This window comes from Alternaria infectoria (assembly GCF_024043175.1).
Source record: "Alternaria infectoria strain BMP 0036 chromosome Unknown scaffold_14, whole genome shotgun sequence".
Lineage (NCBI taxonomy): Eukaryota > Fungi > Ascomycota > Dothideomycetes > Pleosporales > Pleosporaceae > Alternaria > Alternaria infectoria.
The window spans coordinates 386,973-403,633 of NW_026250703.1; the positions used below are offsets into that span (position 1 = coordinate 386,973).

The 16,661-nt window shown below is 51.1% G+C and overlaps 6 protein-coding genes across 6 annotated transcripts; 2 read left to right on the forward strand and 4 right to left on the reverse strand.

Annotated features, from left to right (window-relative positions):
• Window positions 1–842: 842 nt before the first annotated feature.
• On the forward strand, window positions 843–2,674 carry J4E92_007910 (uncharacterized protein; the record flags this gene model as incomplete). Its single annotated transcript, XM_051499270.1, has 3 exons — window positions 843–937; window positions 1,564–1,846; window positions 2,228–2,674. 3 exons carry the CDS (start codon window positions 843–845, stop codon window positions 2,672–2,674), a joined length of 825 nt encoding a protein of 274 aa, XP_051350519.1.
• A 601-nt stretch (window positions 2,675–3,275) lies between these two features.
• On the reverse strand, window positions 3,276–3,701 carry J4E92_007911 (uncharacterized protein; the record flags this gene model as incomplete). Its single annotated transcript, XM_051499271.1, has 2 exons — window positions 3,276–3,439; window positions 3,506–3,701. 2 exons carry the CDS (start codon window positions 3,699–3,701, stop codon window positions 3,276–3,278), a joined length of 360 nt encoding a protein of 119 aa, XP_051350520.1.
• Window positions 3,702–4,214: 513 nt separating this feature from the next.
• Window positions 4,215–5,783, reverse strand: J4E92_007912 (uncharacterized protein; the record flags this gene model as incomplete). The annotated part of the gene is made up of 4 exons (XM_051499272.1): window positions 4,215–4,386; window positions 4,439–4,567; window positions 4,615–5,521; window positions 5,624–5,783. The coding sequence occupies 4 exons, from the start codon at window positions 5,781–5,783 to the stop codon at window positions 4,215–4,217; spliced, it is 1,368 nt and encodes a 455-aa protein (XP_051350521.1).
• A 361-nt stretch (window positions 5,784–6,144) lies between these two features.
• J4E92_007913 (uncharacterized protein) lies at window positions 6,145–6,985 on the forward strand (the record flags this gene model as incomplete). The annotated part of the gene is made up of 2 exons (XM_051499273.1): window positions 6,145–6,327; window positions 6,377–6,985. The coding sequence occupies 2 exons, from the start codon at window positions 6,145–6,147 to the stop codon at window positions 6,983–6,985; spliced, it is 792 nt and encodes a 263-aa protein (XP_051350522.1).
• A 3,092-nt stretch (window positions 6,986–10,077) lies between these two features.
• On the reverse strand, window positions 10,078–11,138 carry J4E92_007914 (uncharacterized protein; the record flags this gene model as incomplete). The annotated part of the gene is made up of 2 exons (XM_051499274.1): window positions 10,078–10,957; window positions 11,005–11,138. 2 exons carry the CDS (start codon window positions 11,136–11,138, stop codon window positions 10,078–10,080), a joined length of 1,014 nt encoding a protein of 337 aa, XP_051350523.1.
• A 1,994-nt stretch (window positions 11,139–13,132) lies between these two features.
• J4E92_007915 (uncharacterized protein) lies at window positions 13,133–14,279 on the reverse strand (the record flags this gene model as incomplete). Its single annotated transcript, XM_051499275.1, has 4 exons — window positions 13,133–13,578; window positions 13,635–13,652; window positions 13,704–14,107; window positions 14,245–14,279. 4 exons carry the CDS (start codon window positions 14,277–14,279, stop codon window positions 13,133–13,135), a joined length of 903 nt encoding a protein of 300 aa, XP_051350524.1.
• Window positions 14,280–16,661: the final 2,382 nt, after the last annotated feature.

The window sequence follows — 16,661 nt, forward strand, 5'->3', positions numbered from 1 at the left end:
GGCTTGGGAGGCGGCGAAGGGGGCGGCGATTGGGGGGACGAAGGTATGCTTTTCTCTCTCTTTTTTGCCGTTTTCGCTGTGTATGTGCATATGACAACTATTGTTGGAAAGATGGGGGTGCTGCATGGGGAAGAGAAGGAAGGGGAGTCGCGTGCGCCAACCATCTATGCATACCGAGATGTGTCTGTGGTCAATTGGCGTGTTTTGGTATGAAGGACGGTTGAGGTTGTAGAATCTATGGAGGAGAGGGAGGGATGAGAATGGTTTAGGGATTTTGATCAAGATGGGTTGGTAGTATGATGGCTGACCTCAAAACATAGTGGGGTGCTTTCTTCGCTGTGGCAGGCGGTGTTGCATACGCCTTTTCGCCTGTATACAAAGGTCTTACTGTTCAGTTCAAGACGTATGTTTCTTCCTTCTTACTTTCATCCTGTCCCATCAGCCACTCCACTAACCCAACGCAGCTACATACAAATGTCAGGCATGATACTCGGAGGGTACCTGGAAGCCGACAAGCGCATGATCAACTATCAACACCGCGTCCGACACCACAAGCGGGTTGCTAGGGATATGGAGATCTGGCGGCGGTACGAGGATTCTTATGAGGAGAGGGGGACGCCGGGTGTGGGTGCTGAGAGTGATGTGCATGGACCGAATGGGAAGGGGAATTGAGGTGCGGGATGATTGGGCGAATCTGCAGGAATGAAAGCTTGGTGTTTGCGCGGGTGAGGATGGCAAACAAGCATGACTGCTTCTCGCTATATGAATCATTCTTCTCCACCTCTCTCTGTGTCACACTCAACATCCGCCCTGTATTCCAACCACGCACGCATCCACCTAGAATGCCTACCGACTTCCAACCCCTGCTCAATATCTCCGACGATACTTACCCCCGTACAGCGGGCACGTGGGGTTTCTCAGGCACAATCACGCATCAGTATGCACTTCGCAAGAGATGGATACTGCTCCGCTTTGAGCAAGTAACAGGGTTCGCGTGTAGCCTATGCAAGCAGCAGAAGCAGGCCCATCTCGTAGCTGTAAAGGGTGTGCTGTGGGATGATATCGCTCTCAAGTCCTGTCAGGCGTGTTTTGACGAGCGGAATGCCGCACTTCTTCGTGACATGGATCTGGAACAATCTACTGCGAGATTGCATTGCTGACTGATATTGTAAAGTAATAATGAAAAGACAACCATGGCTGTGTTTCTAGAAGGTGTGGTGTTCCTGCAGCCAGAGCTCCGGCAGCCAATGACGTGATGGTGGGCGAAAGGGTATAGCGCCCCCACCCACGCCGCGGCCTTTTAAGCCACCTTGCGAATTCGCCTGCTCCTCTTTCTCCAGGCAGCACCAGCTGGTCCTCGTTCACGACTCCTCACGACTTCACGACTTCACGTATACAACGGCTATAGCTCCGCGTAACGATGGATGTCTTTTGGACGCTCCCGCCTGTCTCTAGGTAAGCTTCTCTCTTCCAAGGAGCTCGACAGCTGTAGCTCGCAGCTCTCACCTCACTCCCAGCTACGCGCAAACAACACGTCGCACAATCGCTAACAATCCCTCACAGGAGCATCACAGCTGCAGCAGTCGTTGTATCGGCTGCAGGCTACAGCGGACTTCTCAGCCTGTACCACTACATCTTCGTCAGCCAATATGTCTTCACGGTGTCGATGCTCCCGCAGCTCTGGCGACTCTTCACAGCGTTTCTGATTACGAAACCGAAGTTCGGCATCCTGCTAGACCCATACTTTCTATACCAGTACGGCAGCTCCATCGAGCGGGAGTCGCCTCGCTTCAAGGATCCAGGCGACTTCTTCGTGTACACTTTGTTCCTCGGTAGCGTCATTGTCGTAAGTACCCACTGCACACACGCGTACATAGCTTCCGTCGCATCGACACAACTGTCTGCGACGTCTCGACTTCGGTCAACATCACCTCCGCATATCTGCCCGCCCAGCCTGTTATTCCTAGCTGAAGCGGTTCCTGGAACGGAGGAAGAATACCCTTGCACATCATGCGGTTCCGTCATTCGCAATCATATAAAGGGACTTGTGTGGTGTGTAGGCATGGTGGGATTGTCACTTGAGAAAGCTTTGCGAATGCTCTCCATTTCGCAAGGCGGTGTTGGCTCCCTACATACTTTCGCAATTCGTTTCGCTTTGTTCACCTGCGTCTTCTCGTCTTGATATCGGTGTGCTGTGGATGGACTTGTGCTAACAGTCCGCGCAAAGGCAACAGCAGGTGGCATCCTAAACCAATACACCTTCCTCCCGTCGCTGTCCCTCGCCTACGCATACACGTTCGCCCAAGATAATCCTACCCGCTCCGTATCCTTCTTCGTCATTACCTTCGAAAGCAAATACCTGCCCTTCGCTATGCTCTTCATGGCCTTTGTCATGGACGGCCCCGATGCCGCTCTCGGACAGCTTATGGGTCTCCTCGCCGCACACTTGTACGACTTCCTGACAAGGATCTGGCCTACGTTTGGCGGTGGCAAGAACTACATTCGCACACCTGAGATGGTGAAGCGCTGGTTCGGTGCTGCGCCGGGCAGCGTGCAGAACAGAGGATATGGGCATGTTGTGCAGGGACGGGGAGGTGCTGCGCAGCCTAGTGCGGCGAGGGCGACAGGCAATGCTTGGGGTGGAATGGGTCCCGGGAGGAGACTGGGGGAATAGACGTATGCGGCTGAAAATGTCGCGTGCGTTTACACATTGAGGCTGGGTATTGTGGGTCTTGGAGCTTTGGCACTTCATTGCACTGTCTTGATAGAGGAGGTCTACATACCTTCATAATTTCTCCCCGCCGATCCAGCTATTTCTTCATTCGCTGACTTGGTTTGGAAATCTGCAACGATGCCGCAAACTAACTCAGCGAATTCAGAAATAGCTGGATCGGCGGGAAAGAAGCTTTGGCATTTGACTGTATCGTCTTGATGGACTAGGTTTATACACCTGTACTACTACTACGCCTGCATACTACTACTGCGTCTCTTCCAGCCCGTTCTGACCTCAATATTTGAGTATGCAGGCTATCCTTTTTCCACGAAGTGGAATTGTGGTTTTATACACCTGTACAAGTTGTCTCCTGCCACGCCAGGTAATTCCGGACGATCAGGTTTCATCTACAACGATTCGCTCAAATAGTCTGGAATCACCTGGACTGTGAAGGAAACAATTTATAACATGACCATCACGGCAGCATTCATTTAATCCATTTTATCCAATGCCATCTTGGCTATAATACAATTCCTCCTCCTCTACATGTCATGAGTTCATTCTACTTCGAGCTCCCAGCAGGATTGCTAGGCCCATCAACAGCCCTCTCGACATGTCCTGCGATTCCATTCTTGCTCGCGTCGAACTGGCTTCCAATCACGCCGTCCTTGCTGAATGGGCCACCGACTTTCTCGCCGATTTGGCCGATTGCGCCGTCGGGGTTGACTATTGTCCAAGATATTAGTATCGCGTTCAAAGGTGGTTGGAATGCTAACTAGAAGGATTACGAACAGTTCTTTCCAATAGCACCCGCACTGCTAATCACACTGGGGTTTGACTGCGGAATCGCATTTGTATCCTTGTTGGCGCCGAGCTTGTCAGCCGCGGCTGTGGTGTTGTCGGTCATGTTTCCGGACATGTTGGGTGTGGATTGGTTTGCTGTGCCGAGGCCGAGTTGTTCTTGGAGGGGACCGGTGGATTTGGGCATTTAGTTGATATGGAGGGTTAAGTTGATGAGAAATCACTAATGGCAAAGGGTAGGGTTTCTTATATGAATGGCGATGGTGGTTATGCATGGAGAGTACGTCACGAAGGGTAAGTGAGGACAAGTGATGATGGTGACGATGGTGATGTCATGATGATATGGAAGTGGTGGGAGCGCAATTGCAGAAATACGGATTTGGACAAAGTCGATGATGTATCTAGTGAGTAGCTTCCGGCGTATCTCGATTAAGTCCTTTTCGCATTGCTAAGAAGTGGGGTTGCGCATCTGGTGTGTCGTGGTTGTGATTTGCTACTTGTGGCTACTATGGCGTTATGCAGCTGTCATGTACCTCCACGCGTGATCTACATTGTAAAGGTACCCGCACGGTTGAACATGGACGTAATGGGTTTGGACAGGTGGAATGTGATTTCATATGGCTTGCTGGTCTGGTATCATTGCTGGTTGGTGCCGAGGACTACGGTATGGATCTAGGCGGTAATTACATGCGCGTCATGGCTAGGTGCGTCTCTTTGCTCGTGCGCCGCCTACTTTGGGGAATGACAGTGGGAGCTTTAGCTTCGCGATGAAGTGGTTGGCGGTTTCGGCTTTGGTGAGCTTCATGCGTGTGAGGTCGGTCTGGGTTGGGGCGTTGAGCTTGCATCCGAGTTCGGCGAAGTATTGCTTGATCCTGTGTGGCGTTAGCATGGGTCAGGTCAAGTGTTTTTTCTTGTGGAACGTACTCCTTGTTCTCGAGCTTTAGATCTTCTCGCAGGTCGTTCACGTCGACTTCGTAGTCGTCGACTGTGAGTGCTGCCGCTGCAATATGGGTCATGAGGTTATCGACGTGCCAGCGAGACATCTCAAAGGAACTGCACAGGTTAGCGAGCCTTCATGGAATAATCATTGATAGACTTACCCCTCGGGAGCAAACTTCCTCCTGATGGCCATGAGTTGACCCGCAGGCGTGTCCTCACCCATCGCTTCCTCCAACTTCCCTTTCATGGGAATCTTCTTCGGCCGAGGTCCACCTCCTCCAATCAACGCCGAGTTGAAGTTGATGCAAAGCAGTATGAATCGCAGGGCCTTCAGCTTCTGTATCTGTTTGTTCTTGGCGAGCTTTACGATGCGCTTAGCAACGTATTTGCTGGCCACGCTGACTCCTTCGCCGACTGATGATTTTTGAACCCAGTCCTGGACATCCAGCATGGTCATGAGATCGCTTCCAATCACAACATCCGTAGGGTAAACATCGGCTGGGTATTCGGCTGCAAGGTTGGGTGTCGGGCGAGGCTTGGAACTGTCCACGGCTGCTGCGAGATCGTCCTTGTTTGGCATGACCGCTGTCGCAGAAGCCATTTGCTGCAGCACGTTCTCGGCAACTGCGTCGGTCCTGGCCGCGTCCTCGACACCAGTTCCACTCTTGATCGCGTTGAGCGTCCGGTCTTCAAGCGCCTTCCTTGACTTCTTGGATCCGAACTCTGCCGCGAGAGCAGCTCTCTTTGCCATGACAGTGTTTTGTGCTGCATCCAACGCCTCCTGCTCTTCGCGCATTTCCTGTGCTTCGCTTCGCAGTGTGCTTCGTACGACAACTCTCTTGACTGGGACGATTTGTAGCTTGCTTGTCGCAGGGTCGAATACGCCAATGTAGTCTTGTAGCTGGCTCTCGGCGCTTCCATCATGCTCTTCCTGTGCGATGTAGTCTAAACGAGGGTGGCCGGATGATTGGAACAGCATTTCGGTTTCCTCGCCTTGTGGTCGGATCTTGGTGCGCTTGTACGGGTTGAAGGATATCTTCGATGGGATGGTGAGACCGGGTGTGACAGCTTGAGCGCGTTAGAACACACATTGGTAGGATATGCCAAGGTCTTCTGTCGTTTGCGATGGGTTTTGACGCCATGCGACAGCCTTGAGAACTGCTATCATACCTAGAAGCGGACCCAGAGTCTCTTTATTCTCTACCATCTTGACGCGGACATTTCCGGTCGGCGCAACGGCCGTCTTCTTCTTTGGCCGTTCGCCATTCTGCTCCTGTCTCTTTCTCTTCTTTTCACTCATGTCGGCGTTGCGGTTCCGATATGGCAGCATGGGTCGCGTTGTGTCAAAAAGTTCGATCGCGAATTGGCAGAACTTTGGGCGGTCAGCTAGCAGGCATAGCCGAGCGACCGGGGTGGCAGCTGCGCCAACCCCGAACCGCTCTAGCGCATCCGCGATGACGTCCACGCGACGGACGCGTTCCAGACTTGCGCATCCGCATCGCAAGTGCGGCCACGGCACACACGGAGCTTCCCTCTATTGAGTCCCTTGTATCTAGTCAATGCAGTCGCCCTGAGACCGTAAACAACCAAACTTCATCTCTATCATTCGTCTTCCATCACCCATCATCAACATCCATTGATTCATTAACCACTGTACTGCTACCAAGCGCACCTATTTCACCAGCTTCACCATGCCAACCGTCCTCCAGACAGCTGGCGACATGGTCGACAACCTCGGAAACAAGATCCATTACACCACGCGAAGAGTCGGTGACCAGATCGAGACCACCACCAACCAGGTCCTGCCACCCAAGCAGCGCGAGCACATGCTTGAGAGAGCCCGGGACTATGCCCATCAGAACCCCAAAGTAGCCGTAAGTTGTTCAATGGCATCTGGCAACTCTCATTAATGACACCCTCCAGGCCTTCCTGACGACCCAAACCGCATTGACCGGTCTCCCACTGGCCCTCTTCCTCGCCTTCGCAACAACCACCCTCCTCGTCTCCCTATCAACCTGCCTCTTCCTCGGCCTCCTCATCTCAATCGCCATCACCTTCTTCCTCGTCGGCTTCGCGCTCCTCTTCGTCGTCCCCACCGTCATCATCGCCAGCTGCTCAGCGACCTTCATCTTCATCTGGGGCTTCGTGGGCTACATCATCCTACGCAGGTTCAATGAGGGTGAGGAGCTTCAGCGTGGCACTCCCGTTGGCGATAAGTTGTACAAGTTAACAGGCGGTAGATCGGGATATCTACAAAGCGATCAGACATCTTCGGAGAGCAGCAGTGACCGAAGGAGGTTGGGTGGTGGAAATGCTGCGAACGGCTCTAATGGCGGTGTTGGGCACGCACATGGTGGTGTATCGTCGCACGCGCGCGATGGCGGGCCTGTGAATGGCGTGAATGGTACTCAAGGTGCTGTTGAGTGGGAGAGGAAGTGGGCGGATGGCGTGCAGCCGAAGCCTGTGGTTCTGGAGACCGACAATGTCTTTGAGGTGTTGAAAGCGGTAAGTAAACTCCCAGTTCTGCGTTAATGCCCAGCTAATTGTCGAAAACAGGAGGCTCCAGTTTCCTAGAAGCGTGCCTGGGACTCGAGCTCGGATTGCAGGTCTTGACTTATCAATATTCCTATAGCACCTTCCTGCGCAAACGCGCTGCCCTGAAACTATCAAACCAGTATTCCTAAGATCTTCAAATTCTCATGTTTTATGGTATATGCTACCTTTGCTCGATACGTCCTCCTCATTCTCTCAAAACCTCCGACATCACGTGCAGTTGCTGACTATATAAATATGCCTTTCTTTCCGCGTCATCACTGCTTCATCAACTTCACCAGTTTTCTGTTTTCTAAAATCTTCAGATCCAGCTGCCATGTCCTGTCCCTGGTCTTTCCAAAATAAGCTCGACTTCTACTGATGACTGTTTGTCCAGAAGACCCAATATACGACGATGACATGTCTTTCATCATTGCGCTTCGTGTCACCTCGACAGAAATGCTAATCTCTTCCAAAACCTACTGAGCCCGTTCGCATGTGCTGAGTGCACGCCCGACTCGAGAATTTCTACCAAAATTCATGAACAGAAATCATATGTTCCGTGATGTCCAGTCCAAAAACAACGATGGCTGAGCAAATGTGTGTCGCCTCGCTGTGAGAAAAAGAAAGCGCAAGAATATACATGTCTTTGAGCTACCAAAACGAAGTAGGACAAGAGGAGAAGAATGGCGTTGCTGGCCTACATTGGCGTCCTTGTCGTATTCTACCTCCTTTGCGAACAAAAGAACTACATATATGCACATGTCCTGCACAGTCCTGGGTACATGTTTGATCCACCAAAACTGATTATGTCGGTTTTTGGAACACCTCGCGACGCGTCATAGGGCTAAAACACGTCTTTTTGGATCTAGGATTTGGTAGCCAGTAGTAGCTATATAAACACCTTCTCCCCCGACCAGAGTCTTCTTTCACAATTGTCTCTTCCTCGTACAGGAACTCCAAAATGCTAAGAGCCATCAACCATGTTTTGTGGGACTTCCGTTTCTCAAAAAAGATACCAAACCATCTATGTTTCGAGCAGCACTTCCGAAAATCATGTTCAACTTCAATCATGGCCTGGTCCGACCTCTCGAAGCTTCAACTTACTATGAAATGTTCTCGTCTTTCCGAGCTCGCAAAATCAAGGTAGCCTCCGAGTATGAGAGGCTGCAGGTATGAGACTCTATCAGTTGTCTGTTTGTGCGAAAGCGGTATAATTCCAATACATGAAACAGCAGCGAGTTGACTGTGTTTATGTCGCCGCCGTCGCGACTCCTCCACCCTCCAAATGAATAGACTTCACCAATGCATGACTGGATTTGGGATTCTCCCCACTTGCACACTGATTTTGCGAGGAGCGTGTTCAAAATCGAGCAGATCATTGCATGTGGGAAAACGAGAAAGATCAAGTAGATAAAAACATGTTCTCCAAAGTGCAGGAAGGTGCAGCTGATCGCTACATGTCTGCTGCAACGGTCGTTTTGTTGGTTCAAAAGATGACTGTACAATTTTTCGAATAGCTACTACGCCGTCTCTACCGCTAGAGTGCATATATAAACCCTTCTTCTCAGACCTGAGATTCTCCCACCTTCTCCCATTATGAAGGACTGGGAATTCAAAAAAGGGCCCAACCCTACTATGTTTCTTCCAAAAGTACAACCTGTATTGGGTATGTTTCCTCGGAAGTGCGGCACGGCTGTGGAAACAAAAGCGGTCGATAACAAATTCATGAAGTCTTTGCTCTCTCCGGTCCGATTCTCAAAAAAGAAACGCATTTGGTTAGCATGGCGTCGCTCTCCTGCACTGAGCTGTAGGTATAAAAAGTCTTTCTCTGCCTTCTTGTTGTATATTTAAACCTTGTAAAGTAGTATTTTATGGGATGAAAAGATAACTTCAATGTATTCGTAGTTTTATGAGAAGCACTTAAAGAAAATAAAATTTCATCTTTCTGGCCAGAGTTTGGCGACGTTCAGAATCTGCGCGTTTGCTCTCATGTCCTTCGCCGGTTTGGTGAAAGCGAATGCCAGTCGGATGTAACTCTTGAGGAGTAATCTCCAGAACGCAAAAGCCTAACCTTGCCGATTTCATGTTGACGAAGCAGTGTAGTGACGATAACGATGTTTGTTGATAGCTAGGTCGACAAGGTAGTTTCAAAAACATCAGCCGAGGAATCGACAGAATTGATTGGTGTAGCACTTGGCTGCTGCCTAAAACAGCCACACCATCCCTCGCCACCCGCTACACTTCATCGTCAACGATCCTCCAACAACGCACAAGGTTTGCCCCAACTTTACGCAAACCAGTCTTGTAGGATCGCATTTCAACATGCCCGCACATCCACACACAACCAGACGCATCCAGAAAGAATACCAATCCCTGCGCTCCGACCCAATAGAAGGCTGCACAGCCCATCCAATCGACCCATCAAACCTCTTCTCATGGCGCGCCACAATCCGCGGCCCCCCACAGACACCCTACGAGTCCGGCACCTTCCACCTCACCGTGGAGTTTCCGGAGGATTACCCGATCCACCCACCCACTATAACTTTCACCACGCATGTCTATCACCCAAACATCGATAGCGACAATGGGTATATATGTATCAACATCTTACGGCAAGACTGGTGTCCCGTGTTGACGATTTCGAAAATACTGTTGAGTCTGCGATCTTTTCTGGATAGTCCGGATGCGGAGGATGCGTATTATCCGAGTATGGGGAGGGAGTATGTGGAGAGGAGGGATGTTTTTGATGAGCGGGCTAGGAGGTTTACGGAGGAGTTTGCGGGGAGTGGGCAGTAGTTTTCAGTGTTTACTGGGTGAGATGAGATGTTCGCGGCACGGAGATCGAAACCCAACCATTTTATATATTTAGTCGGAGTTTAGATCGCATTCGAGAGATCACAACACAGAAAGATACAACTCGTTCAACTCTTAACAAGGCAGTCTTGAAAAGAGCTCCCATGGGTCTGATAGCCCAGACAACCCATCCCGCCATGTACAGAACATTGTGGTCTAGCCTCTTTCTCATCCCTTCCCTTATTCAATGGGCGGATTCCGTTTTGACCGTTCCCTCTATCAGCCGCGAATACCGTTTACTGGAACGGATACATAGCACGTATCATCTGGGCGTCCCCGTCAGATATCTCGAACTCTGGGTACTTGAGGCCACCGGCGAGACGCAGGAAGGCGGCCTGATTCGTCTGTGGATCCACTTTGAACATCGGGTACAACGTGGGGTTTGTACGATCCCCCGACACGATGGCTTCATTTGAACCTCTACGACTATCGTAATGCATGATTGACTGATAATCGTATGGCGAGGCTATGTCTGGAGCGATATTATACGTGATGAATTCGGAGCCGATGAAACCGTGTCGAATTGCGAGAGCACGATCGTTGCAGAGCATGTCTTCTGTGCAAGTGGGATCCTCGGCTAGACATCTTCCCCATGCTTCGGCGAATCCTTCGACGTTTCTGCAATTGTAGATGATGTACTGATCTCGGTCGGAGCGCTCATGCTCGTGGTTTAGGCCAAAAATGTGACCAAGTTCGTGTGCTACAGTGAAGTCCCTGTTGTCGTCTGTCGTGTGTCCCGAGATCATCAGATGATGTCGGCCGGGAACGTTACTAACTGTATGGCCGACCGAAGCGAACCCCTCGCGATTCATGGGATCAGTCGCGACCCAATACACAACCACAGTTTCGGGAGGTATCTGTGGGTCCCATACGCCCGGAGAGGTGTAGCAGTACGGGTAGTTAGGCCCTCCGACTGGTTTGAAGCGTTCGAAATGCAAGTTATGGCCATTCGATGCTTGCGCCGCACCGAGCTTGCGTGTCCAAGTCCCCCAACCGTTGTCGACTGCTCTGAAAATGTTGTTCTCGGCGAGCGCGTCTCTGAAGCACCAGTTAATCAAGAACCTTCGATCTGGTTGCCGAGGCCAACGCTGATTGTTAGCGTTGTAGACGGGGAACCTGGAGGAGTCAATAACTGATGGACCCTGAGCATTCGCACTACATACCCAGCATGGCCGCCGGTATCAAGTGGCGGAGCAATATCGATGGGCCCAGGAGAAGGAAGAGTGGTGTTGAGGAAATCTGCCGAGATCGCACATACGAGTCCAAGGAAGGCAAGGAGAAGGGAAAGAGAATGCATGTTTCGATGTAGAGTCGACCTTGGAAGTGGTTGCGCGTGGCTTCGAGGTAACTGCTGGAGAGTGTCGAGTACAGCAGTGATAGTCGTAGTTAATGCTGTGGCAAGCGAAAGTGGGGCAACATATGGTGAAAGACACGCTCTAATGTAAACTTCACCTTCACTGAGTAGCGAGTGCAGGTATCATAGGTAAATATTGTTGACACTGATTCATCTCTGCAAGATCTCGTTCAGCAACGTGACGACCAGGGTTGCAGTGAAACTACTTCTAAGCCTCTGAATTCTAACGTCCGCTAACCCGACACGATTAATAGTGAGGATACATAAACCGGATTGCCGCAGCGTCGCCTTGGGAAATATGGTAAGCTAGCCCAGGTACATGACCCTTTAAGGGCAAAAGGAAGAGCGGTGCTACGCCTTGAGCATTTGCCATGCCTATTTGAGCCATTGGGTACGAGTTAGGATCTGTTGCTGAATATGGAGCCTGATGATTGGTTCCCGCTATCGAATCGTAGTGCATGATGGAAGCGTAGTCGTAGGTTGAATGGTAATCTGGAGCGGCTGCAGTCCTTGTAAATGAGCGGATTAAGTCCCATCCGAATTGTTCACCGACACCATCCACTTCCGTAAGTTGCTGAAAGGTGACGTGGTTGGCTTGAGCAGCCTGCCAAGCTCGTGCGAATCCGTTGAGGTGCTGAGGCCTGAACTGAATGTAAATATCTCGATCCGGTCGTTGGTGCTCGTGAAGAAGGCCAAACACATGACCCAGCTCGTGTGCTATCTGCCAGACCGGGTTCGGAATCTCTCGCCCCGGTGTATCCACGGGCCCCTGGGTTAGATAATGTGCGCCCTTTTCTCTGCCTTGGTAACCAGCCGGAGCAAATGCCCCAACCACTTGAGGATCATATTTTATACGCACTGCCGCGCGAGGCATACCCTTAGTCCATTCGTTGTTGGCATCGTAACAATGGGGATAGTTGCCTGTGACTGGATGTTTCCAACGTTTGAATTCTAAGGCGTGGTTGTTTTCAGAAGCCGTTCCCATGACTGAGGTCCAAACAAGCCATGCCTGTTCCATGCGCTGCACCGGGATCTGTGTCTCTGCGAGCTGATTCTCGAAGCACCAATAGATTGTGAACATTGCCGTATATTCATCACGAGGCCACCTCCTTGCCGCTATTACAGGGTGCCTGCAAGAGTTAGCAAGTGTCGAGGTTGTTCACAAGATCGAATAATGGATGACGAACCCAGCAAAGACGACCCCAAAGAAGGCGAAGAGAAGAAGTAGGGGCAGCATGGCTGGGCGCTGAGTTAAGTTCTTGAGGGTAGATTCTGGGATTGGTCGGTGGTAGAGCTTCTGGTGGGTTGAGGCTAGTGGTATGTATAGTCGATGCAGGTCCCTGGGTAGGCAGCGAAGGTGGAGTGGGCCAATTCACCGAGTGCGGTTCTATCGCGGCGGAAACAACGCTGATGTAAGGGAAAGAGACCAAGAAAAGTGTGAGCCTTTGCAGTAGTTCTGCTAGCCCCGCGATGAACGACTAGGGACACCACTTCTTGGTCTGTGCGCTTTAGACTTGTCGAGCAAACGCTTTTTGAACCCTAGGTGGAGGCTCTTTCACTACCTAGGTAGAGTCAAGTGTAAGGTTGTCTACGAACTGCAATTTCTGCGTTCAATACGCCAGATTATGACTAAAATATGGTTTGCCTACGACGCATGATATAGGTATTGCTGGTTGAACGCGTCACTGGCGAAGAATGAGACTGGAGCGCATCGTGAGACACGAAATTTGGGCTCAAAGTTGAGCGACTATTAGAGCTTCAACAAGTGCAGCTTTCCAAGTGTACTTAGTGGCTTTCTTGGATACTTCCCGTCTAAGTCTTTATCTAGCTATTCGCGGTCATGGGCGAGGAATAGAACGATCGAGCGATCCAAAAGCGATGATGGTCGTCCGTGCGTCGGTATCATAAAGATCACTGGTCCAGCGCGGGAAGGCCGATTACTCCCACGGATACAACAGCTTGATAGCCTCTTTATCCAGCCTAGAAATCCCCCACTCCCCACTCGGACGTGGCAGCGGAAGGAGCGTCTTCTGACCATGCTTTCCACCGGTGAGTCGAACCAAAGGGTAATTGTCAGGGTTGTTCTGATCCTGATTGACAAGAGCAGGGTTGTGGCTCTGCCATGAGCTGTAGTGCATGATGGAATCGTAATCATACTCCGCGCTGTATGCCAAGCCGTCGTTCGTCCACTTGTAGTACTCTGAAGCGTCGAATTGGTAGTGCTTCGCAACATTAAAGATGTTACAGAGTTCGTTTATGGTAAAGCCGTCGGCAGTGGCCTTTTGGAGAGCTTCGTGGTAGCCTGTGAGACTGGCGCAGTTGAACTGGACGTGGTCGTCGCGGTCTCCGCGTGAGTGCTCGTGCATCAAGCCGAAGATGTGACCTGGACGGATGGGATTAGTTACCGGTTGTATACTGATGGCGGGGAAACAATTTTACCTAGCTCGTGAGCCACGACTGTCTACCTGTTAGCGGGTCCGGACAATCGAAAATTGCTTCTCAACCTACCCCAGGCCAGATCTCTGTTCGGTGCTTGTTCCGCGTTACCGATACTCAATTGATGACGACCAGGTGAACCTCCAGCCCTATATCCCAAAGAAGACGCTGCTGCCCAACCCCCTGGAGCACCACGCTTGATAACGACGGTGTCTGCCGGAAACAACTGGTTCCAATCGCCATTCGCCAGGTAGCAGTAGATGTCCTGGCCAGGAACAAGGCGCCGTGTAAAGAGCAGTGAATGGCCGCTCTCTTTACCCCAGCGACCGAGAGAACGCTGCCATGCTCCCCAGCCCTCTGCTATGACTCCTTCAAGCTCATCTTTGGCAGCCTTGTTTTCGTAGCAGTAGGCGATTTCGGTCTTGCCGCTGTTATCGGGGTGCTTCGGCCAGCGACCGCTCTTGTCGGCGCCAAACCTAGGGGTGTTATTATCGTGACGATTGAAAGGTTGTGGGATTACCAACGAATCGCCGAACCAACCCATACCTCCGTCGGGAGCGCTAGCTTCGATGTTAGAAAAGGTAAAGAGACAGGAAGTACCGCAAAGGCGCACCAGGCAAAGAGAATCAGGAGTATTATAAGCAACATCGTGGCTCTAGTGTATCGTCCCCCTCTGAGTGCACTTTGTTCCAACAAGGGGAATTTATTTAGTGTAGTGATGTGAAATGCATCGAGGGAATCAAGCGAAGACAGATCCAAAGGCGGTAATGAACCCGGAGTCTACGATTCCGCCCGAGTTGAGTGTAGCGGTGGGAATCCGGTCCAGATCTTGGCAGCTGTAGTAAGTACAGAGTGAAAGGTTCTCGTGTGTATTACACCTCCCATTTCTGCTTTCTCTCGTCCCAGTGTCATCGCTTTGACTTTCCAGAACGGTATGATAAGCTCGGTATTTGCAAATCCACCGACATCATGCCAGAAGCGCATGAAGATATCCAGCAAGATATATAGAATCATTCTTGAAGACGAGAACCGATGAGGTCGATGTGACGCCAAGATGCCTGATAAATAAGAGGGCGCGCTTTTGACTCGGACTGTGGTCTGCTGTTGCTTCCTGATGGTCGCTGGAGGTGTATATTAGGGTGAGAATACATCAGACTGACTTTCAGATGTCTCCTGAAGAGTCGGCGCCACCAGGACAGGATACATCTTCATCCGCACTGGTTATAGGGAACACTCAGGCATGCTGTAGCTGTCCACAGGTCATCATTATGCCAGGAAGTTCGCGGTTCGTGTGAGAGATGTCGTGCAGAAACGGGAGTGCTGTGCCTGGGTGTCGGCCGCCCAAGAACGCGTGTCTGGTGCGTGTCGCGCTAGGCACACTAAAGGAGACTAGCGTTGCGCGTCGCGTGCCCAGGTGCGGACGGCAGCGGCAACTCACCAGCACCGGAGCTTCTGAACCTCCATGGTGCTCTCTTCTTTCTACGCGTCTGATTGCATCTCACCTGTCACGAATCTTGCGTCACTGTTGTCGCATCTTCCAAGGGGCTGCGCTGCATTGGCTTTCTCTGCGCACGCGACCTCGCATTGCACATATGGATTCTATACGACATCCGTTGACGGAGGTCTGTTCTCACCCGCACTTCAACGAAGAAGGCTGAGTACTTGCTTGATGATGCCAGGCATTCAAAATCGCCAAGTGTGCATGGCGCTAACCTCGTAGGTCATCTGCATGCGATCGTTCCAGGATGTGTGTGAGGGGCGCAGCTGAAGCGGCCATGTCTTCACGCCACTTCATGCATCTGGTTCGTTCTTCAGGACTCGCGCTGAGATGATGCATCCAGATGAAACCCACAGCATCATCTCCAGGCTTTCCAAATACCCAAACATTACACTTGCTTTTGCTGGCTTGCTTTGCGACAGCATTCTATCAAAGCTGAAGCCCCACTTTCTTCGCCCCCACGGTAGCGCAAGCGCGGCGCAATCGGATCACGACCTCCATGAGACTTTTGAATGCCAGGACGTACGAATTTCACGATGTATTGGGCGCGATCAAACCGAAATACGCGATCTTATCGCACACATGGGAGGGTGAGGAGGTGGTCTTTGAAGACATGCGTGACACTTCCAGGGCCAAATGGAGTGCTAAGAAAGGCTACTTCAAGATAGGAAAGACATGTGAACAGGCCTTGGAAGATGGATGCGACTTCGTCTGGATCGATACATGCAACATCAACAAGGACAGCAGCACAGAGCTTTCGGAAGCTATCAACTCAATGTTTCGATGGTACCGCGATGCCGTTATCTGCTACGCATATATCTCCGATGTCAAAGCTAGAGATCCCCACTCGCTGTCCGAATGTCGCTGGCTCACTCGAGGGTGGACACTACAGGAGATGATTGCCCCAGATCGCGTGCACTTCTATGATATGAACTGGGATTTCCTTGGGAGTCGTATATCTCTTGCGGCACAACTGTCGGAACATAGTGGCATCCACGCATCGGTATTGTTGCGAAGACATCGTGGTCAGATGGGCTTCCAAATACCGACGGAGAAGGGCCATTTGGCCGTGGACTTCACAAGTGAACTTGACGACACCTCATATTCCCGGAAGACGATTACAGGGAGGGAATGTCAATGCTGCACAAGTACCGAAGAAGATGACGTGCAATCAATGCTGGACGGATTTAGCGTGGCGCAAAAGATGAAGTGGGCTTCCAAACGTACGACATCGCGAGAGGAAGATATTGCCTATTGTCTGATGGGGCTATTTGACGTAAACATGCCCCTCTTGTACGGTGAAGGGAAGAAGGCTTTCTATCGCCTGCAAAAAGCCATCCTTGGAATATCATCAGACCATTCCATTCTGGCCTTCCGATCTGATTTGTCAGAGAATGTTTTTACAGGAGAGTCTCCGTTGCTAGCACCACATCCTGCTTTCTTCCGCGACGAAATACAAAACATGCACATGCCAGCTCGTGGTACGCATACCAGTCTTTCGGGTACTACACTATCTGTCGAGATGCTCCTAT